The sequence below is a fragment of the Taeniopygia guttata genome, chromosome 29 (genome assembly GCF_048771995.1).
Source record: "Taeniopygia guttata chromosome 29, bTaeGut7.mat, whole genome shotgun sequence".
Lineage (NCBI taxonomy): Eukaryota > Metazoa > Chordata > Aves > Passeriformes > Estrildidae > Taeniopygia > Taeniopygia guttata.
The window spans coordinates 2,871,760-2,895,105 of record NC_133054.1 but is presented as its reverse complement, the minus strand read 5'-3'; the positions used below and the strand labels follow the sequence as shown (position 1 = coordinate 2,895,105).

Below are 23,346 nucleotides of genomic sequence, written 5' to 3'. Positions count from 1 at the left end.
TGAGAGGTGATATTCGCAATGGAGGTTTTGAATTCATTGTTATTCTTAGGCAGGGCTTGTCAGGTTGGTTTTGTGTTTATTGCCAGACTGAGATTTTTATCGCAAGGAAGGGCTGAATCCTGCAGGTTTTGCACAGTGAGACCATGTCACTGATTCTGACTCTGCACCGTGGGAGCTGGATGCAAACAGATTGGAAGCAAAGTCTGTGTCCAAAGGGCATTTTTGAAAGGATTATTGAACAGCCTGGGGGCTTTGCCCACCAGCAGTCAGATATCAAGACTTGAGTTCATGAGGTTCATTCCCACATGCTGGATTCCAGTCCCAGGAAGATTTCCAACTGAAAGAGGGGAAAATTAAGTTGGATATTGGAATGAAATTCCTCCCTGTGAGCGTGACGAGGCCCTGGTGCAGGCTGCCCAGAGAAGCTGTGGCTGCCCCTTCCCTGGAAGTGTCCAAGGCCAGGCTGGAGCAGGCTGGGATCGTGGAAGGTGTCCCTGCCCATGGCAGAGATGGACTTTAAAGTCCCTTTCCACCCAAACAACTCCATGACCGTAAGATATTCAAAAGCAGCTGGAAGTTGTCAGCCGACGGTTCCTTTGGGAATACTCTCTCAGCTCTCTCCATCTCCCCTAACTCTGAGTACCTGAAAAGAATTCTATTCCAATTTTTCCAGTGGAGATCAGCACCAAAGGGCAGATCGTCCCTCCCCAGGGAGATTCACTACGTGGGGAGTCCGGGTGTGCAGGGTAGAGCTCCACCAGTTCTCCTAGTGGGATGTGTCAGTGCTTTCCTTTTTCCCCTCAGGCTCCCTTTGCGTCTGAAACTTGTCTTTTTTTGGCTAAGGAATCCACTGAGTGCGCTGGAGCCCATGGTTAATAACAGTAGTAATAATGCAGCTCCTCCAAGCAACTGAGAAGGAATTAATTTCTTTCCATTCCATGTTCTGCCAGGGTGGAGGTGATGTGGTCGTCACTCATCCAGAAGGAATTTCAGAGGTAATTACAAAAGGCAGAACTGGGAGCACAAGGAGCTGTAGCTACAGGTTTGGGGTATGGGCTGATGGAAAGGGGGGGTCCCCACCCTGCTTTGTTGATGAAACTCAGGGTTTCCAGGTAGCTCCTGGGGGTGTGTCTCCCATGCCTCTGCAGCTCCAGACATGGAATGGATTTGCTGCTCTGGTGCAGGGACCTCCTAATGCAGAGGTTCCAGAGGATGGTGCTGGAGCTCACCCACTGCTCAGGAGCTTTTCCTCCAGATCCCACCTCAGGAGCAGTGTCTGGGGAGGTCCCTCTGGGCCAGAGTCCCTCCGGTGTGAGAGAGGTTGAGCAGGTTCTGGAGCTCCCTTCCCTCCCCTTCCTTGTTTCTTTCCACCAGGATGAGCAGTCGCTGCTAGCCAAGAGCAAGAGGCAGGAGAACACTTTACAAACGCTGTAAACCTGGGAGTAAACTCTGGGCTGAATTTGCATCTCACACCATGCTGCTGTCAAGGTAAAAACTTCTCCTTTGAGATTAGGGAGTTCTGCCTCTGTCAGGGCAAAAATTGCAACTCAAGCCCCTTTAGTGAGAAATTGGAGCCATTTTCCTGTGGTTTAGTGAATGGGGATGTCTCCAACAGCTTTTCATCACTTCCTCTCCATCCCTCTCCTCCACTGCTCCTATCCAGATCCACCTCAGAATGCTTCATCTGATGCAACTTCTCAGGCTGAATTTTTTGGATGCTCCTCTCTGTGTTTTGTTTGCAAAAATAACCATATTTGTAAACCAAGAGCATGTCAAAGTACCTTGCATTGGTTCACCTGTGCTACTTAATCTCAGTTTAATTATCAGCAAAGTCAAGGCTGTAATTTAGGTTAATTTCTTAAATTAAAGCCTTTGGGTTAAACTTGGGCTTCCAAGCTAAATTCAAACCCGACTCATTGCGGGCGTAATTTGCTATTTCATCCCGCATTAATGAAGAGCAGCAAGACAGAGGTTTTTCCATAGGAGCCCACTGAACTCACAGCACCCATGTGCTGTGGGGCCGGGCTCCTCTGAGACCTCCTGGGTGAGAGGTGAGTGTCCATGAATCCCATTTCCTGAAGGGATGAATTAGGACGAGCTCCTCAGAAGTTTTCCCATAGGTGTTCCCCTGTGCTGGGTCCTTTGAGCCTGTTCCCAGCAGTATCTGGAGGCCAGTCAGCTCCAGCTCCTGGGTGACTTTGAAGTGTAGGTGTGACCTGCTTTCACCAGATAATTGTTTTCTGTGCCAGCACGGAGACTGGGTGCACTCCAGGCTTTGAGAAGAACTTCAGCTCCATCATTGCTGCCTGGCACATGCCTGGGGAGGGCTTGTTCTCCCTGGGGTCAGCTGCATCTTGAAGAACTCCCAGGCTTTTGGAGGGGTCTGGTACCTCCTTTATCCTGTTCTGGTGCCTGGCTGGCGGCACCCGAAGGAACCTGGATCCTCCACATCTCCTTTGGAAAATCCCCTGCCCTGGGCTGGGCTGCTGGGGCTTTGACCCCACGTGGAAACATGAACTCCAAAGGCTGATGGTGGTCGCAGGGTATTTGTTCTATCTTATCCTTTCTCCTGGCCCTGGGGCATGTCTTTTCTCTCAGTAAAGAACACAGAGCCTTGGAAATGGTGTTGCTGGAGAGTCCCACAGTTTTGGCAAGCTCTGTGCACATTCCACATCCCTCAGCTCCATCCCTCTCCTGGCTTGGTTTTCCTTCTGAAGATCCACAGTGCTGGTGTGGAGTTTAATTTCTCCCTGTTAAAACAAACCTGGATCAGCACAAGGAGCTGGGAAGAAAAACAAGGATTATCCATGTGTCCTGTAAAGTGGATCTAATCACAAGGCAGTGATTGCAGGGGGCGTCATGTTTATTTACCACTCAGCTGTCCCAAGGGATTGGTTCCATTCCTGACCTCCAACTACTCTGGGCAGCAGGGAATATTGTTACACTCTGGATTTGCTGCATCCTGTGTTGCCTTCCCTGCAGGCATTCCACGTCTTGTTTCATTTGCAGCCTGTGCAAATAAACAATTTGCAAATTAAAATAATTTTCTTTGATGGAAATTCTGATTTTGAGTAAAAAAAGCTGCAAAGTTTTGATTTGGAATTGTTAAGGGGAGTTGGTTCAGTGTTTTGAGACAGGATCATTCCCATAGGAAACACTGAAATTAAATGTTGGGTTTCGGACAATGTTTCACCTTGTGTTTTGGTGGCAGCTAAAATCACGTGTCACATTTGACTTGAGTGTGTCAAATTTTTCAGGTCTCTGCAAATCAGGAGGATGGAAGTTGAATACAGGTTTTTGCATCTGCTCTGCAAATTGTGCCAAGATGGGCTCTTAGAACACTTCACTGGAAACAGAAAACACACAATGCTGCTCAGAGCTTTTTTGGTTGCATCCTCACCCTCAGAGTGCAGGAGACAGACCCAGCACTGGCTCACGGAGGCTCAGGAGCTGTCTTGGTGCCATGGGGCTGGGTAAGGATTTGGCAAAGATGTTTAATGGAGGGTTCATTGGTGATGGACCCATGTGTTGACGTGGCTGATGGTCCAGTGTGTTGTGCAACTTGTGTTAACAATGAGAAACCATCAAATTTGACATTTTCAGTGATAAAACCCAACAAATTGGGCTGCTCTGCCTCCAACCACCACCACAGCTCTGGGAGCTTGTCCCCATTCCCTCAAATCAGTCTAAGGAACAAGGCCAGATGCTTGAAAAGTGGGTAAAACTCTTCAATTAATGGAGCCCAACCATTCACCCACCATAAAACCTCCTTTGGTGCAAATGGGCTGTCCCAGCTTTCCCAAGACATCGTCCCATGGCCCTTCCCAGGTGCTGGAGTGGAGCCTCAGGATGTTCATCCCACCATTGGACCATTGGGCGGGACCATCCCTTTCCCTGCTCTGGGTCCCCACCTGCTGGAGATGCTTGTCTGCCTTGGCCGGGATACTCACACCTGCACCAGGTGATGGACAAGGGGGTCCCGTTGGTGTGGGAGGCTTTTCTCTGGAATGTTGCATGAGGGGCTTTTTCTAGCAGACCTGGCCTATGTGCCGTCTCCTCTCCACCCCTGGCTGGAAGTTGCAGGGATTGAGGGATGGGTTGATGGGCACTGACCATCTCCTTTTGGGACCAGTATTCCCAAAGGGCTGTGGGTCCTTCCTCATCTGCCCCCTTCTGCCCTGGCTCTTTCCTTGCCCATGGTTCTTGTCCTGCCATTGTGGCTGGATTCCCACCTTGCCTAGTGCTGCCCCGCTCCTGCCAGGATCCACACCTGGCACTGGCAGGAAGTGGGATCAGGAGATGCCTGTGGAGCCACAGGAGGGAGCCCAGGGTTGGTATGAGATCTCAGCTGAAACCCCCCCCAACCAGGCAGGTCATGGAAATCTCCCGGGTGGCTGGGTGGGAATTGGGAGACTGAAGTGTTGTGGGCACTTTGGAAGACCTTGGGTTCACTCCAAACAAACCTGAGGCCCTGAAACTTCTCTTGCAGAGGAGCAGCCAGGATGTTTCATGGGATATTTGCACATCCCAAAGAAACCTCAGTGTGCAAACAGTGTATGTGCAGATTTTGGGTGCCCTGCCCTGTGCCTGCCCCTACAGCTGCTCTTCCCAACCAGGTCAATGCCCACCTGCTCCAAACCCTTCCTGTGTGCCAGTCTCGCTGTGTCCTCGCCATGGTGCTGATGCCAGAGATGGGCTCCTCTGATTTACTCCTGCTTGTACAAACTAATGGCTGAGCCATGCCCTACATGAGGCGGCCCATGAATCCCAAATAAACCTTTTGGAATCACCTTCCTTTTCCCCACTTCCCTGCACTTCCTCCTGCAGTGACAGGCAGAAAGGATAACTTTGCAGGTAACCACCGCAGTGGGCTTCATCCAGCTTTTGGCTCTGTTCTGAGGCAATGTTTCCTTCCTATGCCTCAGTTCTCCTTCCATAGAATCACGGAATAGTTTGGGTTGGAAGGGACCTTAAAGCCTATCCAGTTCCGCCCACATGCCATGGGCAGGAGCACCTTCCATAGACCAGGTTGCTCATCTCCCCCTCCTTTCCATTTGCCCCGACTTGTCCTGGAGCCCAAGTTCTAAAAGTGAGTTTTGTTTCCTCAAGGAGCCAATCCTGGCTCAGGAACTGCCCTCAGGGTGTCCCCAGTGCAGCAGGGACACGGCACAGACCAACACTCACAGCAGGAGGAGGGAAGAAAAGCCAAAACCCAGCAGAGTTTAAAAATGACAAATGCTCTTTTATTGGACCTTACAGTAGGTTAGGCAGGGAAGTGAGGAGGCTGCAGCCACGAGGACGAGTAGTTAGAAATCTTATACACACAAAGCAAAAACCTTTCCCACAAGTGCTGGAGAAAAGAGAAGGGGCTGGAAGAAACCTTGAATTGCAGGCAAAACCTTTGGAGGTTGTAACATGTGTTGGGGGGCAGAGGCTTTTAGAGCCTCGTGGAGGTGTTTTCACTGCTGAGGACCTGGGACTGTGGTTCCACAAGGTTGTGATTCACCCTTGGAATGGGATGAACAAAATGGTTGTCCCTGTTCCATAGTGCTTCCATTTTCCTTTAAATGCCTGAACTTGAGGAGACACCAAGGGCTTCCTGACAGAGGGGCACCACGGGGTCCATGCCTAGCCAGTGACCTGTTACAACCTGTGCTTCAGCCAAAGGTGCTCCAGATTCTCACAGAGGGGTCCTGGTCCCCCCTGCTGCCCCAGAGGTGAAGGACGGAGGAAGGAGAGGCTCTAGCGCAGCTATTTACACCATGATCTGCAGGGCAGGAGGCCGGAATTGCCGACGGCCACGTGCTTGCCAGCCTTATCTGATGGTCTTTTTGCTGGTGGTGGTCTTGGAAACGATCCTGACACTGCCTCCTGTGCTGGAGCTGATGCCCCGGCTGCTCCCGGAGCTGAAGGAGCTGCCTCCACCGTAGTTGAGCCCCCCAGAGAAGCCTCCGCTGCCGCCTCCGAAGCCGCTGCTGCTCATGGTGTAGCTGCTGCTGCCGCCACCACCGCCCATGCCGAGCCCCCCGCCCAGGCCGAGGCAGCTCCCGCCGCCATAGCCCATCCCGCTGGAGCTGCTGACCACGGCTGAAACGAACCAGGAACACCCGCGTGAGGGGACAGCTGGACTCCCAAGGTGGGGAGATCTGCAGTGTCAGCCCCTTGGTCAGGGGTGGCTAGGAAGAGGTGGAAGGGAGACAAAGAGGTGGAAGGAGAAGGGTATGAAGAGGTGGAAGGGAGGTGATACTCACAGACACTGACAGCTCCGACTCCTTCTCCAGCAAGCCTGTTGGGAAAGGGGAGAGTGAGCAATAGTGCCAAAGCCTTGTCCATGGGACTATCCAACTAGGACTGTAGGGTGGGGTATGTCTGTGTTACAGGTGAACGGTGACAGTGCTCATTTTTATCAGTATCAGGTGCCAAGAGCTGGAGAAACAAAACTTTGCCTACAAAGTTCACAATTTCAACCATCTGTCTGTCTGCCCTGGTGCTCCAGCCCCTTGGGAAGAGCTGTTTGACCCCAAGGACATGGTCCTTGGTCAGCACACAGCATGTCCACATGTCCTCACCTGCTCTCCTCGCCCTCCAGCAGCTTCCTGTAGGTCGCGATCTCGATGTCCAGGGCCAGCTTGACGTTCATGAGCTCCTGGTACTCCCGGAGCTGTCGGGCCAGGTCAGCCTTGGCTTTCTGCAGGGCATCCTCCAGCTCGGTCAGCTTGGCCTTGGCATCCTTGAGGGCCATCTCCCCGCGCTCCTCAGCCTCAGCAATGGCTGCTTGGAGGTTGGCACACTGGGAGTGGGGAGAACAAGCCATTGTTTCATTTGGGCTCCCCAAACCACTCTCTCTCTTGCTGGGGGGTTGTGGACACTGGTTGGTGGCTCCCAGGATGGCACTGAGGGCTCCTGATGGGACCTGGCTCCTCCTGCTGTGCCTGACCACCATCACCTCCCATCCACCTCCTCCTGCACTGCAGGACCATCCCTCTCCTACCTGTTTCTTCACACTGTCGATCTCGTTCCGCAGCCTCTGGACCATACGGTTGATCTCTGAAATCTCAATCTTGGTGTTCCTCAGGTCATCCCCGTGTCTCCCAGCAGAGACCTGGAGCTCCTCGTACTGGTGCAGGGAAAGGAGGAGAGCACTGGTGAGCACTCAGAGCTCAGGGAAGGGTGAGGGGACTTCAGGGGACAAAGTGCAGGTCTGGATGAGGATTAAGGGGTGGGGGACAAGATTCCTCTGAAATCTGCCCACGGAATAATGGCACTTGCCCTTAACTCTCAATATCTTCTGGGAAGGCAGTGCTTGATGGCACAGGGGACCTAGGCATTGTCACCTGCAAGAACCTGGAAGGGGAAATGTTTAAGGCCAGTTCTGCCAGTAACTCTGTGAGCCCAAAGTCAAAACTTTTGAACACCTCATCCCTGTCTCCCCTCAGCTGATGGGAAATAATTTATGATAATTTCTGACCACAGAAATCAGTCTGTCACCCCAGTTGCCCACCTTGTTCTGGTACCAAGCCTCAGCCTCGGCGCGGCTTCGGTTGGCGATGTCCTCGTACTGCGCCTTCACCTCAGCGATGATGCTGTTGAGGTCCAGGTTCCGGTTGTTGTCCATGGACAGAACCACGGAGGTGTCAGACACTTGCTGCTGCATCTGGGACAACTCCTGCAGAAGATGCAAAACATGAAGTTAATGGTCTGGTATTGATGGTCCTTCCCACCAAGATGTTTTCTTGCATTTCCCTTTCTCCGTCTCCATTTTGTAACTGATTTAGTTACAAAGGCTGGGGCCACCTTCTCCTCTGGTCCCGTAGAGCCCTGGGTGTGGGGTCCACGGGGCAGGAGCTGGGAGATGCTCTCCAGGAGCCACTCACCGCCTCATACAGAGCTCTCAGGAAGTTGATTTCATCTGCCAGCGCATCGGCCTTGCCCTGGAGCTCAACCTTGTTCATGTAGGCACCATCCACATCCTAAAGAGAAGATACCAATGGTTTCTGATTAAACCAGAGCACAAAGGGGCTTCAGGACACCAATGGAACCGTGTCGGCTTCCAGGTCTATTATTCATATGATTGTGAAACCAGGGAATGATTTGGGTTGGAAGGGACTTGAAAGCTCATCCAATTCCCACCCCTGCCATGGGCAGAGTCACCTTCCATAGACCATTCATATTGCCTTGGACTCTTCCAAGGATGGGGCAGCCACAGCTTCCCTGGGCAACTTGTGCCACTGCCAGCAGTTCCTTAGGCTCATTTTTATGTCCCTGTGATGAAGGTATTTTTTTAATGTAATGGACATTGACTGTGAGCCAGAACCAGGTTCTTGGGCAGAAGGCAAAGGTCTGACTCACAAGGATGTCACCAGAGACTGAGCTGAGCTGAGCCACAAGAGACAAGAAAACAGGGCAGCTCTATGGGCACAGAGAAGGTTGTGTCCATTCCTGGCCTCAGGAGGACCCAAACTAGGATGTGCTGATCTCCCAGCTTGACCCAGCCACGAGGGTGCAGGACCCCAACTCCCACCAAGTCTTTTTTGAACTCTGCAAGGTGAGTTAATTCCCTTTCCTGGCCCATAAATCCCAACCCAGTCACCTTTTTGAGGACCACGAACTCATTCTCAGCACCTGTGCGCCGGTTGATCTCATCTTCGTATCTGCCGGGATAAAAGAGTGAGGGGGGTTGGATGGAATGAAGAGGTGGGAGTACTCCATTCCCAAACCATCAGTTGTGGCTCATGGATATATTCCCTACTCCCACATGTTTATCCAGAGCAGACGCAGAGCAAATATTGCTGTCTTTGAACTGTGGGACTCCATGGTGTGAGTAGTCCCAGTTAAATTAATATATTTTAATCACTGTCCATAAAGTCAAGCTCATACATAAATGTGCAGATTCAGAGCCCGTTTTGGCAGGAAGCAGGAGCAGCCATTCCCGGTGACCTTCGCTCCAAGCAAAGTTATGCAAAAGACTTCCAACAAAGCTGCACTGCAACGTCTACAAATTTATAATAGAGCAATCATTTGATATTTGATATTACAATAATACTAATGGCTCTGAAGAACCCACTGCAGCATTTAATTAAAACAAAAAACTCCATAGTTGTGCAAGAGAGGATCATTACAGCTCTGACAGTGGTTCTGTGGAACTTTCTATGGCTCTGAGCAATATTCTCTCATCAGATAATCAGGGCAGGGCTTAGCTAGAAAGTAGACAAAACATGCAGGCTCTTGAGACAAAACCCGGCTTTCAAAGGCAGATTCGTGCTACTCCTCTCACCAATACTGGCCGAGTTTTACCTACAGCTGGATCTCTTAGTGGACAAGGGAAGAGGGGGAATTAGCCAGTGGACTGGGAACAAACTCTAGATTTAAAATGTGTTCTCTTTCCCAGGAGGTAGCTTTGAAATCCATACAGGAGACTGGATTATTTTGGACCTAACCGGTATTTCTAAAAGCCTAGAATACATTTCAAGACCTCAAAAGCACCCAAAACCACACCAGAAGTTCTGCCAGTCCCTCCTGTTGGATCTAAGTGTTGTCTTCCCATCTTCCCTCACAAAAAATCTGTCTCTTCCCATGCTTAACTACTTAATATTAACATATTCCAGCCCTGAAGTGTGATTCTCAAATTTGCAGCCAGGACTGGCTGAAGAAGGGACATATTGTTCTCAGCCAAATAAAAGTCAATGGCCTCACCTAAAAATCCTCCCCCAAAAATCCCCTCCAGGCAGCAGGTACTAACTGGTGTGTCCTGAGAATGATGCATCCCCCCCTCCACTGGATCCAGCATCTCAGCAGGGGGTTAATTCCCTCCCCAGGGAAATTTTTGCCAAAGGGTTGATCATCTTCCAGGTGATGGGAGCTGAGTGAGCCAAAACAATCCCAGGTCACCTGGGCCCTCTAGAAAGGCTGGAATTTCCTTCACATAATGGGAAATGGGGGATTTTGGAGCTGGAAGTTTATTGGCTGCATTTAATAATGGTTTTGCTTGTCTATTATCCTCACAATTTACTAATTTTTCTGTCTCCTGGTATATTATTTCAGGAGACTCCAGGGATCAGACTATGACTTCTGTTGTGCTGGAGCAGTTCCCCAGGAATGCTGTGCTGAACAGTGACCTTGCTTGGGATAAATGTAAAATAACAAAGGGTAATTCTGGGAACACGTTTTATGATGGGAAGAGGAACACGGATCAAACATCAAATGTGCACCAGCAGGAATGAGCACCAGCCCAGATTTTCCTAGCTGGAACAATTCATGCTCCAGAGCGGGATCCCTTACTTGTTCTTGAAGTCTTCCACCATGTCCTGCATGCTCCGGAGCTCGGAGTCCAGCCGGCCCCTCTCTCCCATCAGGCTGTCAAGCTGCCGCCGGAGGTTGTTGATGTAGGCTTCGAAAATGGGCTCCAGGGACTTCCTGGTGACAGTGTGACCCTGCTCTTGGAGGAGGGTCCACTTGGTCTCCAGCACCTTGTTCTGCTGCTCCAAAAAGCGCACCTGGGGAGAAACAAAACCAGGGACATGTGTGGAAAAACCTCACAACTGCCAGGAAAAGGTGGGATCACCAACAGAAAAGGTCCAGAGGTGTTGGAACAATCAAAAGGAAATTATTAGGAGTGTTCCAGTTTAGGGCATTGGATTCTTAGAAGTATTAGAAGCTTCTGGAGATGCTTAGCAAGATTTTTTCAGGAGTTTTAATCAGGCCAAACACCCGTACTTGCAACTTTAATGTTTCTCCCCCCAGTAGATGTTCAGCCCACCTTACTGGTTTAAACTGGTTGTATCCCATTGTAAAGGAGAAGATTCATCCACCCCAGGATTGTTTTTACAGGGAAGAGAAAAAATTACTTTGTCAATAATAAAAAGATGCTGAAAAACTCATCCTTGCTAAGAGGAAACACAAAGCAGTTCTTAGTTTTCAGCTAAACCCACGTTGTTTGTCGGCTTGTATCAGTTCAGGCAAGTCCCTACATCCAAATGAAGTTTCTTCCTGAAGTTTTTTTTCCGAGGCAACTGATAACATGCGTGGCTTGATGGTTCAGACCAAATTCTCACCTTGTCAATGAAGGAGGCAAATTTGTTGTTGAGGGTCTTGATCTGCTCCCTCTCCTGTGTTCGCACCTTCTGGATTTCCGGATCAATATCCAGCTTGAGGGGTGCCAGGAGACTCTGGTTGACAGTCACTTCGTGGATGCCACCAGGTGGGCAAACAGGGAACCCGGGGCCACCTCGGCCACCAAATCCGGGCCCTCCTAGCCCAAATCCACTTCCCACCCCATAGCCACCACCACCGGCTCCTCCTAAGCCAAAGCCAGCGCCTGCTCCGCCACCATAGCCAAGACCAAAGCTGTATCCACCCCCGGCTCCACTCCGTAGACCTCCACTGACCGAGCTGTAGGAAATTCTTTTGCTTCCACCCAAGTTATAGAGACTTCTGCTGCCGAAGCCACCACCAGCTCCAAAGCCTCCTCCACCTCCAGCTCTTCCTCCTCCAACTCTGGAGACAGAGACAGAGCTAAAACTGCTTCTGGTCCCACCACCACCACCTCCAACAATAGCAGAGCCTGAGCTAAAGCCCCTCATGCCCCCTCCAGTAGATGATCTGAAAGAGATACGGCTCATGGCTGGTTCAGTTGGGAAGACAAAGAGTAGGAGAGAGGAAAACAAAAAAAGGCTGCGCAGCAGGAAAAGAGCAGAGGGCAATGGAGACTGAAACCCCTGTAATGGGAGAGCTTGGGAGCCTCCTCTTTTATCTGCTTGGAAAACTTGGCACGGGAATTCAGAACTTGACGTGCCTTGCAGCAACTTGCCTTGTCAAACACACCTCGGCTACGGCAAGGCGCTGAAAAATGCATTGTTTGCAGGCAGGAAAGTAACGGCGAGAGAGAGCTCCCCCCTCCACCAAAGCCGCCGCTCTGAGTCATGGAATTAGCATTGAATGAGACGAGGTCTGCGCTCAGGGCAGGATGCAACATGATTCCCGAGACCCTGGGAGCCGCATTCCCTCGGGCGAGCCAAGGATTCGCTGGCTTGAGCAAAGCGAAGATTTTGCAAGTCGCATTTTCAGGTTTAACATGTTGCATAGGCAAGAAAAACAGGGGCTTTTCCAAGATTTCCAACTCTGTGACTGGCCATGCATGTCCTATTGTTGGTTCTGAAGGTGGTTTTAATGATCAGTGCTGGTATTGTGCTCTTTTTTTTTTTAAATATTCAAGTTTGATTGATTTTTTTTTTTTTTTTCTGGATCTAAATGGTCATGGGCTTGAGGAGATGAGCTGAGTGGAAGTTGTGTCATGGCAGTATTTTCTGGGATCTTACCAAAATCTTACCCTCATTCCAGGGGAAACTGAGGAATTAGTTAACACGATTTTGAAAGACAGCAAATGTCTTTTCCAAAACCATGTCAAAATAGATTGAAGAGTACTTTCCTTAACAGAGACTTATATTACTAAAAAGCTGCTCGAAATTATTGTGGTTCTGTAGTACCTCCTTGTCAGGCTCAGAGTTCAAAAGCTCTGTCTGAAGTGGTATTTTTATCACTTTTTCTGCCTCCCTCCGCCCCCCCTTTATATTTATCCAACAGTTTCCACGTCATTGCTGGCTCTAAAACATGTTCTGTGGAGGGGAATTCACCCACTTTCCTTCCCATGCCCCTCCTTCACTCCACTGAGATCACCCAGTTGGAAAAACTTTTTAAAATAGCTTTTGCCTCTTGATGTTGCTTCTGGATAAACCCTTTTGCAGGACTTTCAACCCCCACAATTCTGGGTTGTGTAAAGGCTTGACAGCTGGGGATCCTTCTCTTGTGTCCATGAAGAGCTGGACACAAGATACTAGAGGAAAAAATCCCCTCATTCCCACTCAAAATATCTCCCCAAATGCTTTCGTGATCTGGATTCTGCCCACTGGCCAGGGCTGCCCACCTTGGTCAGGTGAAGCAATAGCGAAATACAAAGAGCTGAGACCCTGAGCAGCTCAACCAGAAAAATTCCCAAATTCATCTACGTGAGCAAAAAGTGCAGGGGCTCAATCCAAAAGGAGGAGTTTAAACGGATCGGCTGCGTCTCAGAGATTGTTTGTGTTGTTGTGTTTCCAACCGCTGCTTTTTTTTCTGTCTGGGAACTTGAAAGAGCCTGAGCAGGAGGGGTTTGGTTGGGCTGGGTCGGGTTTGGTTGGGTTTTGCCTCCCCGCGATCAGAAAAGAGCAGCGCTCCCATCGCCTCGGAGCGCTCCCGGTTCCGACAGTGAATCACCGCGGGCGCGATCGGAGCCGGGCCCCGCTCGGGCTGAGCCAAAATCCCTCCCGAGACGGGCTGGGCTGTAGCAAGGGGGTGCTCTCGCCCCGGGAGTGGAGATGTGGGACTATCCTGCTGGAAACGCAGCGTTTTGCTGGGAAAACTTCACTCCTTGCTCCATCCAAACCCAGATTTCATAGCGGCAACCTCAGCCGTGAGACCTCTGGGAGCTGAAAATAACACAGTGATACTGAAAATAAATAAACTCTGCACCAAGCATGGCAGATCCATGGAGATTTGCTTCCCTATGCCTGCCCATGTGAACTGGCACAGCCGTGCCAGGAGCCTGCGGACGTGGGCCAGGCAGGGAACTTGCCTTTGACTCCCAAATTGCTTATGCAAAGTCACACCTGGGAACAGGAGCACAGGTTTTAATTAAAACAGAGGGAAAGGATTCATGTGGAAGGGAATCATTACTTCCCCAGCTCTTCTAGGAAAGCCTGTTGCTGCAGAGAATGGCAATTAAGTGGAATATTACATAGGATTTGGAAAAGCAAAGCAAAGGATGGTTTAGGCACCAAAACAAGGAAAATTCTTTCAGAATCTCTCGGTCCCTCACACTTTTCCTTTCTTGGTATGTGTTGCTCACATGCAGTGTCCTACTGAAGGTGCTCAGGGCTGCAGGGGGCTGTGTGGCCCCTCAGCTGGGACAGTTCCCTGTGGAGAAGCAGGGCATGTCACAGGGTTGTCTGAGGGGTGAGGGCACTGCAGAGAAAGGGGAGGAGGAACAGGGCTCAGCTATCTCTGATCCCTGATTTGCTCTTTTTTTCTGAAGGGACTGAAAAAAAGATGTTAAAGACTCTCCAGGTTGGTTAAGGTTGGGCTGTGATGAGCTGTGTTAAGTCCTCCCACCCAGCCTGTGCAATTTGGCCAGATCAGAAATAGAGGTGACTCAGAGTTTATTTTTAACCTTCATTTTTAACCTTCACTGATTTTTTGGCCTGTCTGCAACATCCTCTGGACAGCAGAGACTGAGGAATCTTGGTGGATGACTGTAAGCCAACAGATCATGATCAGAAGGAATGGAATTCTCCATAGAATCCTGGGATGCCTTGGGAAAAGCATGGCCAATGAGGGGATCCTGCCCCTCTGCTTGGCCCTGGTGGGGCCACGTCTGGAGTGTTGTGTTCTGTTCTGGACTCTACAGTTCCAGAAGGACAAGGAGCTCCTGGAGTGGGTCCAGTAGAAGCCACAAAGGTGATGAGAGGTCTGGAGCATCTCTTTGATGAGGAGAAATGGAGGAGCTGGGCGTGGTCAGTCAGGAGAAAAGGGGACTGAGAGAGAATCCCAACAATCATAAGAATATCCAAACGTCCATTACAATATCTTATCTGAGAGGGTCTCTCATCAATCCACGTGAATATCTCCAAGGGGTGGAAAGAGGATGGTGTCAGACTGTTCAGTGTTGCCCACTGACAGAACAAGGATCCCAGAATCCCTGAGGTGGGAAAAGACCTCTAGGATCATCGAGTCTCATCTGTGCTTGATCCCCACCTCATCACCAGCCCAGAGCACTGCGTGCCACATCTGGTCATTCCCTGGATGCCTGTAGGGATGGAGATTCTACCACTTCCCTGGGCAGGGAGAAATCATGGCCATAACCCAGAACACAAGAAATTCCACCCCAATATGAGGAATAACTTGTTTCCATGGAGGTGGCAGAGTCCTGGAAGAGCTGCCCTGGGAGGGCATGGATTGTCCCTCTCTGGAGATATTCCAAGCCCACCTGGACGCCCTCCAGTGTCACCTGCTCCAGGTGTCTGTGCCTTGGCAGGGGCTTGGACTGTATGAGCTCCAGAGTGCCCTTCCAACCCCAACTATTCTGGGATTCTGGGGCTCTTGAGTCTGGGTTTGTCCCTGGATTTAGCCTTTCACTGAGGCTCCTTCGATTTCCTGGGCAAAGGGGATGAGATATTGCTGTGTTTTGATGCACCTGGGTTTGAGCAAGGTTTTGCTGAAGCGTCTCCTTTGAACTTGCCAGGACATGCTGGCATGTCTGTTCCTGCTCCTTCCCATGCTCCTGCTCCTCCCTGAGTTCTGCCTGGAGTTATGCAGGGCCAGGATGTTGCAAGGTCAGGGCAGAGCAAAACATCTGAACCTTTGAAATTCAATAAGGGCTTTGCAATAACGTTTGGCTGAGGGTTTTTCTCCACTTTTTCTTTGTTTTATTCTTCTTTTGCAATGACTGACTGAAATATCTGCATCAGTGCTCCAAAACAAATATCTGTTTTGTGCTCCAGCACCCATCCCCAGCCCAGATCTTCCAGATAAAGCCTCCCCAAGAGCCCTGCAGACACTTGGGTTGGCTCTGGCTTTTTAAGAAAGCAAAAATTGAATCCTGAGGTTTTGCCTGGCTGCCCCAAACCCTCCCTTCTATGGAAGAAAATATTTTGGATTAACGCAAATAAGTTAAGAAATGAATGGTGATTAATTATCTTGTCACTTAAGGATAAACCTCCACCTTCCTTCTCTTCCTCCTCTTCCTCCTCCAGTTTTCTCCAATTCTTCAATTTATTTTGGGACAACCAATTTCAAGGTTTTCATTATAATTTAATCAGAATTTCAAAGCTTTTCCCTGGAAGTAAAGAAAATATACCTCCAGCTCATTCTGAGGAAGGATAAAAATATTTTGTATTGCTGGTTCTGGTTTAGAATAAAAAGATAAATAAAAATAACAGATAAATTACCATCTGGTTTTATTGGACATGTTCCAAATGCAGAGAGGAAGGGAAACATGGAGTGGCATCAGTATTACGGAAGTATAAAAAGTTGCAATTTTCTTTTTTAATATTGCTTTCCGAAAATAAAAAGACGCAGTGGAAGGCTAGAGGGGTAAATTACACCAGAAAAGGGGAAAATATAATTTGGGATGCTGGAGTTCCTTTGGGATCCTGCTCTCGACTGCCTTGTTTCCTACACACTGGGCTGGAACCTGCTGCACTTCCCAGTTTCCCAATGGTCTTTCTTTTGGCAGAGGAACCCACACAGAGAGGAGATGCTGGAATTCCCCCAGGAGCTCTGGACATGGCCCTTCAGGCAGCTCTTCCAGCATGATTTTTGCAGTCTCAGACTTTCCCCACTTTCTGCGACCAAGGCCATGGGGAAAGACAGCAGGACTTGGATTGCTGGAGGATTTGGGAAGACATTCTAGCAAAACCTTGTATGGGACAGGACAGAAACTCCATTTAACAGCAAGCATTGATCCTGCTTTTGAAGGACTCATTGTGTCAGACATTATTTAGAATTTTAAAATCTTATAATTTAGAAAACAAGCCCTTCTTCATAGGTTTTGGATCAATCACTGGTGAATCCTCTGACAAAAACCACCCCCGAAGTTACGTGTAAGGGCCACTGTGAGCAAGGTTATTTAAGAAGAGAAAGGACAGGAACAGGACAGAGATTTGGGAAAAGCTTTTTGATAAGCTCGTGGCACACAGAATTCTCATCTGTGGGTGGAGGGATCTCAGGTTGCTGCTCGAACATTAATGCTCCAAATCCCTGGTCAGGCTCAAGTGCCTGAGCTGACACAGCAGCAAAACTTGGCAATATGTGGAAGAATCATATCTTTCAAAACTTGGCTGTGAATGGAGGAAAGAGGGATTTTCCATCTCACCAGAGTGACTCAGAATGAATAAAATTTTAAGAGGGACATTACAAGCCACTGCCTGGGATCTTTGAGTAGCCTCCAGGGGTATTTCTAGGCAGCAGAAAAATAACCCAGACCTCTGATGCAGATGAGCTTCTCTTGTGAAGGAGTGAGTTGGGCTCTTTCCAGCAGTGAAGGCAAAGCAGGGTGAGCTAAACCCACATTCCCAGCTCATCCCTGGGCTTCTGGGATGAAGAAACCAGAATTGAGCTAAAACTTCCCCTGCTATTTGCTCTGTTTTAGCTGATGGCTGTGGGTGGCCACAATCACAAACTGATTGGCCTTATTAAAAACAAATGGAAAACCAAACCAATTCCCCATTCAGAACAATCATTTAGGCCAGTGTTTTCCTTTAACTCCTGTTCCAGGGACTTGGAGAGCTCTGGTTGCTGTGTGTTCCACTGCTTTTCTTGACCTGAGATCCAAATGCGTGAGAACTATAGAGCAGGAGCAGGGCAGGGGCAGCTGGAATGGTGGAGGTGGGGGAGAATGGTGGGCAGGAGGAACAGAGGAGGGTCTGGGCTTGGCTTTACTCGGGCTCTGTGGCACTCTTCAGGCTTTGGCTTTTTATGCTCTTTTTGCTGGAGGAGGTTTTGGAGACAATTTTCACACCTGGGTTGGTGCCTTTTGCACTTCCAGAGCTGAAATTCCCTCCGCTGGTGCTCAGGGTGCTGCTGCCGCCTCCGGCATGGCTGTAGCTGCCAGCAGTGCCCAGACCACTCCCTCCTCCAAATCCACCTCCAAGACCACCTCCAGCCCCGAGTCCAAGTCCTCCTGCGCTTCCAAAACTGTAGCTTCCTCCTCCTCCACCGCCAGCTCCAAGACCGAAACTGCTCCCACCGCCTCCTCCAAGGCCAAAACCATTTCCAACACCTCCTCCAAGGCCAAAACCACTTCCGCCGCCTCCTCCACTCAGGCTCAGTCCACCAAATCCTCCTCCTAAACCAGCTCCACCAGCAATGCTGGAGCCAGAGCTGATGACTGCTGCAAGGAAAAGCAACCAGAAGGTTGGACATCTGCTTGGCAGCCATGGAATCATGGGATGGGCTGGGCTGGAAGGGGCCATAAGAGTCATCCCATCCCTGCCCCTGCCATGGGCAGGGACTCCTTTCATTATCCCAGGTTGCTCCACACCCCGTCCAACCTGGCCTTGGACATTTCCAGGGAAGGGACAGCTACAGCTGCTCTGGGGAGCCACCCAGTTCCAGGAAGCGCCATCATCAGGACCCTGACCCACAGGACTTGAGCCCAACTTCCATCCCCTGTGCAAGCCCGTAAAGACAGTGGAGGGCTCCAGAAGTCTTATGTGGGGCAAAACTTCCCTTTTCCCACGGTTTCCCCCAGGCCTTGCTCCCAAAAGCCAGACTTGGGATCCAGAACTGTGATACTTACAGTAGCTGATGGGGTTCAGTCCCTCCCCACTGAGTCTGTTGGGGGATTAGAGAAGATTAGAGCAAAATTACAGAGACAGTCAGAGGAATCAAACTCTGATGGGAAAAATGATAGTCACTACTATCCCCACAAGGATTTTGCTCCCACCTGCTCTCCTCGCCCTCCAGCAGCTTCCTGTAGGTCGCGATCTCGATGTCCAGGGCCAGCTTGACGTTCATGAGCTCCTGGTACTCTCGGAGCTGCCGGGCCATGTCAGCCTTGGCTTTCTGCAGGGCGTCTTCCAGGTCAATCATCTTTGCCTTGGCGTCCTTGAGGGCCAACTCCCCGCGCTCCTCCGAGTCTCCGATGGCCGTCTGCAGGGTGGCACACTGCAAGGGATGGGGGGGCTTGGAAAGCTGCTCTTCCCTTTGGGTGAGAGTCACCCAAGGAAGAAACACATTCTGGCTGGGACATTGATGGAAAATGTTCCAGCTGAGCTAACACGGCTGGAGTTGAAATGCCAGACTGACAAGAATTACTTAATAGTTGAATTTTACAGTGTGAAGCCCTTTCCAGGAGGGAATTCAACACCTTTAATGAGGCTGGAAAAGTCCCTGATGAGCAAAGTTGAGCTGTGGTGTTGAGGGACAACAGAACGGGGCTCTGTTGGCTCCTTTTGCAATTCCTACCTGGTTCCTCGTGTTCTCTATCTCAGAACGGATCCTCTGGATGAGCCGGTTGAGCTCTGAGATTTCACCCTTCGTGTTGCGCAGGTCATCACCGTGCTTCCCAGCCGTGGCCTGCAGCTCCTCAAACTGAGGTGAGAAGGAAGATGTAACCTGAACCGTCTGAGGTGTCTGGCTGGATGAGACATGGCTCAAACAGCCCCTCTTAGGGGCAGCAGGAATTCTGTGTGGCAATGATAGGTCAGATCACCTTGGTTTGGTACCAAGCCTCGGCCTCGGCACGGCTCCGGTTGGCGATGTCCTCATACTGAGCTTTGACTTCGGCAATGATGCTGCTCAGGTCCAGGTCCCGGTTGTTGTCCATGGACAGGATGACGGCGGTGTCGGACACTTGGGCGCTGAGCTGGGCCAGCTCCTGTGGGAAGCACACAGGAGCTGCACTTACCTCTTCCAACCCTCAGAGTGGTGGCATTCCCCAGCCAAGGACGACGGCAGGACAGGAATAGGGGATTTGTCTGTACCGCCTCATAGAGGGCTCGGAGGAAGTTGAGTTCATCACTCAGGGCGTCCACCTTGGCCTCCAGCTCCACCTTGTTCATGTAAGCAGCATCCACGTCCTGGAAAAGAGCAGCTGTGGGGACACCTGTGGCACCTGGATCCTCTTCTCAGCCAGGAAGAAGCTCCTTGGCACAGTCAAGAAACAGCCAAGCCTGGATACAAGGCCGCGCCTTTCCCTGCTGCCTGGTAGAGAATCTGCTTGGCACATCCCGCTGGATGAGCACCAAGATGGCATCTCTTGCCTCAGAAAAGTTCTGTGTGTAATTTAGAAGTGGATAAGGAGGGAAGTCCTGGCTCTTTGGCCTTGGTACCTGGGATTCCCAAGCATCACTGATCCCCTTTGTCTCTACATGGTCTCTTTAGCACCTGTATGTGTTGTGGGACCGGACTGGGAGGAGATTTTTCTTCCTTCCTACAAACCACTCCATTCCTTTCCTGCAATACCATGATCAAATGGTGATTTAAAACCCTTCTAAACTATGAGGATGCAGTTCCATAAGATCTCCTATCCCTCAGGATATTCCCAGTCTGTACAATGGTTAGGGTTGGCTCAGCATCTGCAGCACCTCCTGTCTCACCCACCTTCTTGAGCACCACAAATTCGTTCTCTGCCGCTGTGCGCCGGTTGATTTCCTCTTCATATCTACAGGGATAAAGGGAAAGAGGTGCTGGATCAGACCTCAGGAAGCAGAACAGGTGTCCAGGTAGGACTGCAAAGTGATCTGAACTGGGGGTGGCATCTCCAAATCAACCTCCTGGGAACTGACCAGCTCAAATGTGTGAGATTCCCCTTTCTCAAAAGGCAGAAAGTACATTTTTGACTTAACACAGATGGAACAAGAAAGGCAAAGCTGGTTTAGAGGATTTTCCTTTGCAAGAGCCATCACAAGGTGCTGTGTCCTGGCTGAATCTCCATTTTTTGATGGGAAAAATGTCGATGGACCCTTTTTGGTGCTGTTGAGGAAAATGGGTCCTGCAGGGAGAGATACCTCTGAGAAGGGGGTATTGGAGGTGATTAGTGATGTTCTGTGTTACGGATTGGAGCACAAACTGGAGACACTTTTTTCCCTTTCCTAGAGAAATTTCCATTAATATTTCAGTCTCAATGCTTGAGTTTCAGAAACTGAAATTTTTGACATGAATCACAGAATCATGGATTTACAGAATCATAGAACCGTAGAATCATAGAATTAAAGAATGACAGAATCCTAGAATTACAGAACTACAGATCCAGCTGAGTTGGAAGGGACCCATAAGGATCCTTTAGTCCAACTCCTGGCCCTGCACAGGACACCCCTCCAATCTCACCCTCTGCCTGAGAGCATTGTCCAAACACTCCTGGAGCTCTGGTAGCCATGGGATGGTGACCATTCCCTCGGGAGCCTGGGCACTGCCTGACCACTCTCTGGGTGAAAACTCCTGCTGCTCAATGTTCAGCTGAACCATTTACACATCATTTCACACTCACTTGTTTTTGAAGTCCTCCACAAGGTCCTGCATGTTCTTCAGCTCCCCATCCATGCGTCCCCGCTCATTGAGCAGGTTGGCCAACTGTCGCCGCAGGTTGTTGATGTAGGCCTCAAACAGCGGATCCAGGTTGCTCTTGCCAGAATTGTTTTTTTGGCCCTGCTCCTGCAGAAGGGTCCATTTGGTCTCCAGCACCTTGTTCTGCTGCTCCAGGAAGCGAACCTGAGCATTGGAAGCAGAAGATGAGATAGAAGATATCTTAGGCAGAAGATACCTGTGAGCTGACATCCAATATTCAACACTGGCAGTAAGTAATGCATGGCAGGAGCCAAGGGATTCCCGAACTAAGAGTTTCCAAGCTGGGAATATCCTCTGGATTACCCAGGGCTATGTTAGCCCAACCTATAGCTGAGCAAATCCACCCTCATTGGACAGTTCTCTTCAGAGGCAATTTGATTTAGGAAAGCCAATGAGCAATGGTAAGAAAATTTGGGTTCAGCTCTTTCTTCACCAGACAGTGAAGCTCTTCTTTCACACCCTCTGGGGTGTCTTTCTTTGTAAGATATCTATCTTCCTTCATTAAAGCCAAGGTCTGAGTGCTAATGCTAAACGGCTTAATTGTCTTTCCTTTTGCTCACACAACAACATATTTATCCGATTAAAAGCTGAGGAAGGACTTGAGTGGTTGAATCCAATGAGTCAATATAAAAAGGATTTCATCTTGCAGACAATAAACAACAAAGACCAAGACATCTGCTGTGATTGCCGAGAGACAGAATTGGGTTGAGCCACTAGACCTGGACCCAAAACTGACTTACTCCATTTCAACCAATCTGTGTTATTTCTCAGGCACAAAACCTGGATCTAATACCATTACTACAATTTTATTGTCTTGTTTTCTCCCCTCTAAATGTTCAGAAGGACATTATTGTTTGAGGGAATTAATGAAGACATGCAGGAATGAAATGAGTGAAAGACCGGAGATCTCTGAAGTCGTATTTTAGTACCTACTAGATCCTCACTCCCCCTCTACCACAGATCCACAGCACCCAATGAAACCTCACCTTGTCAATGAAAGAAGCAAATTTGTTGTTGAGGGTCTTGATTTGCTCCTTCTCATCTTTCCGCACCTGCTGGATGTTTGGATCTATCTCCAGGTTCAGCGGTGCCAGAAGACTCTGGTTTACGGTCACTTCTTGGATTGTACCCACTCCAGATGGGCCACCAGAAAATCCCACAGGGTTCCTGCCACCACCCAGCCCCACAGGGAATCCTCCCAGCCCCCCCAGTCCACCAGGGCCAAACCCTCCACTGCCTCCATAACCACCACCATAGCCAAGCCCACCAGCACCTCCACCAAAGCCAAATCCACCACCTCCAGCACCAAGCCCCAGCCCAAGCCCACCACCAGCTCCACCACTGCCAAGCCCCCAGCCACCCACTCCGCCACCACCTCCCAGGCCAGAGCCACCAGCAGCTCCACTTCCAAAAGCAGCTCGGAAGCTGCTTCCAACCCCGATGGAAATCCTCTTGCTGCCACCAAGGTTGTAGAGGCTCCTGCTGCCAAAACCTCCACCACCGCCAGAACTGCTGCCACCACCTCCTCCAATGAGCCTCCCAAAGCCACCTCCTCCTCCTCCTGATCGTGCCACAGACACAGAGCTAAAGCCAGCCCTGTTGCTGCTTGGAATTATGGCCGAGGCAGCGCTGTAGGATCGGCCTCCACCTCCTGCCCTCATGCTGAGTGTCCGGTTCATCGTGGCAGCACAGAAGGGCCCCACACAGCCAGAGAGACTCTGCAGCTCTCTGAGGAAAGGGAATACAGGTGCCCCTTTTATCCCCCACGGATCTGGGCTTGGTTTCATGGAAGTCCAGTGATCAACTTAGTGCCTTCATGGTTTTGACATGCCAGGAGGCAGCTGTCTCCCTGAGACTTGTTAAACCCTGATTCCACCCAAACACACCTCCTGGGGCTGGATCTGCTCAGCTGGAAGAGTTATCTAACACTCAGATTTCTGGCAGGGAGAGCTCAGCCTGGTGCAAAACCTCTGTCTCCTCACAGAGATGGGTTGCTTTATTTTGTATTATTTTGCCTAACCCTGCAAGTGTCCAAGGCCAGGTTGTGAGGGGCTTGGAGCCACCTGGGTTAATGCAAGGTGTCCCTGCCTGTGAGGGGTGGGTATGGAATGAGATGGTCTTTGAGATTCCTTCCAACCCAAACCATTCTGGGATTCCATGATTCTATAATTTCCTTACTGTGAAAGAAAATAATTTTTAAATGTTATAAAGCCAGAAATAATGTCTTGGATTCCCAATTCTACTGAAAAG

General features: G+C 50.0%; 2 protein-coding genes across 4 annotated transcripts; both read right to left on the bottom strand.

Annotated features, from left to right (window-relative positions):
• Positions 1-5,221: 5,221 nt before the first annotated feature.
• Positions 5,222-11,728, bottom strand: LOC100230278 (keratin, type II cytoskeletal 5). Its single transcript, XM_002194656.7, has 9 exons — positions 11,052-11,728; positions 10,279-10,493; positions 8,591-8,651; positions 7,875-7,970; positions 7,502-7,666; positions 6,992-7,117; positions 6,570-6,790; positions 6,252-6,286; positions 5,222-6,087 (listed from the first exon to the last, which is right to left on the bottom strand). Exons 1-9 carry the CDS (start codon positions 11,616-11,618, stop codon positions 5,816-5,818), a joined length of 1,758 nt encoding a protein of 585 aa, XP_002194692.3. The 5' UTR covers positions 11,619-11,728; the 3' UTR covers positions 5,222-5,815.
• A 5,443-nt stretch (positions 11,729-17,171) lies between these two features.
• On the bottom strand, positions 17,172-22,842 carry LOC100230328 (keratin, type II cytoskeletal 75-like). Of its 3 annotated transcripts, none has more exons than XM_041711591.2 (10): positions 22,083-22,842; positions 21,020-21,240; positions 20,134-20,194; positions 19,515-19,610; positions 19,244-19,408; positions 18,997-19,122; positions 18,476-18,696; positions 18,329-18,363; positions 17,747-17,920; positions 17,172-17,686 (listed from the first exon to the last, which is right to left on the bottom strand). In XM_041711591.2, the coding sequence occupies exons 1-10, from the start codon at positions 22,773-22,775 to the stop codon at positions 17,466-17,468; spliced, it is 2,013 nt and encodes a 670-aa protein (XP_041567525.2). In that variant the 5' UTR covers positions 22,776-22,842; the 3' UTR covers positions 17,172-17,465. The 3 variants fall into 3 exon arrangements, with proteins under 3 accessions (XP_041567525.2, XP_030115537.2, XP_030115538.2); XM_030259677.4 differs by having other exon boundaries at positions 17,172-17,920; positions 22,083-22,228; positions 22,274-22,842; XM_030259678.4 differs by having other exon boundaries at positions 17,172-17,920; positions 22,083-22,228; positions 22,346-22,842.
• Positions 22,843-23,346: the final 504 nt, after the last annotated feature.

Excerpts from the sequence above, each read along its gene's own strand:
- LOC100230328 (XM_030259677.4), bottom strand. The coding sequence starts at position 22,775 with ATGAACCGGACACTCAGCATGAGGGCAGGAGGTGGAGGCCGATCCTAC. Across the intron at positions 21,241-22,082 it reads TTGCTTCTTTCATTGACAAG|GTTCGCTTCCTGGAGCAGCA; the intron begins GTGAGGTTTCAT and ends TCCAATGCTCAG. Across the intron at positions 18,697-18,996 it reads TAGAGAACACGAGGAACCAG|TGTGCCACCCTGCAGACGGC; the intron begins GTAGGAATTGCA and ends CATCCCTTGCAG.
- LOC100230278 (XM_002194656.7), bottom strand. The coding sequence starts at position 11,618 with ATGAGCCGTATCTCTTTCAGATCATCTACTGGAGGGGGCATGAGGGGC. Across the intron at positions 7,971-8,590 it reads AGTTCGTGGTCCTCAAAAAG|GATGTGGATGGTGCCTACAT; the intron begins GTGACTGGGTTG and ends TCTTCTCTTTAG. Across the intron at positions 6,287-6,569 it reads CTGGAGGGCGAGGAGAGCAG|GCTTGCTGGAGAAGGAGTCG; the intron begins GTGAGGACATGT and ends CTTTCCCAACAG.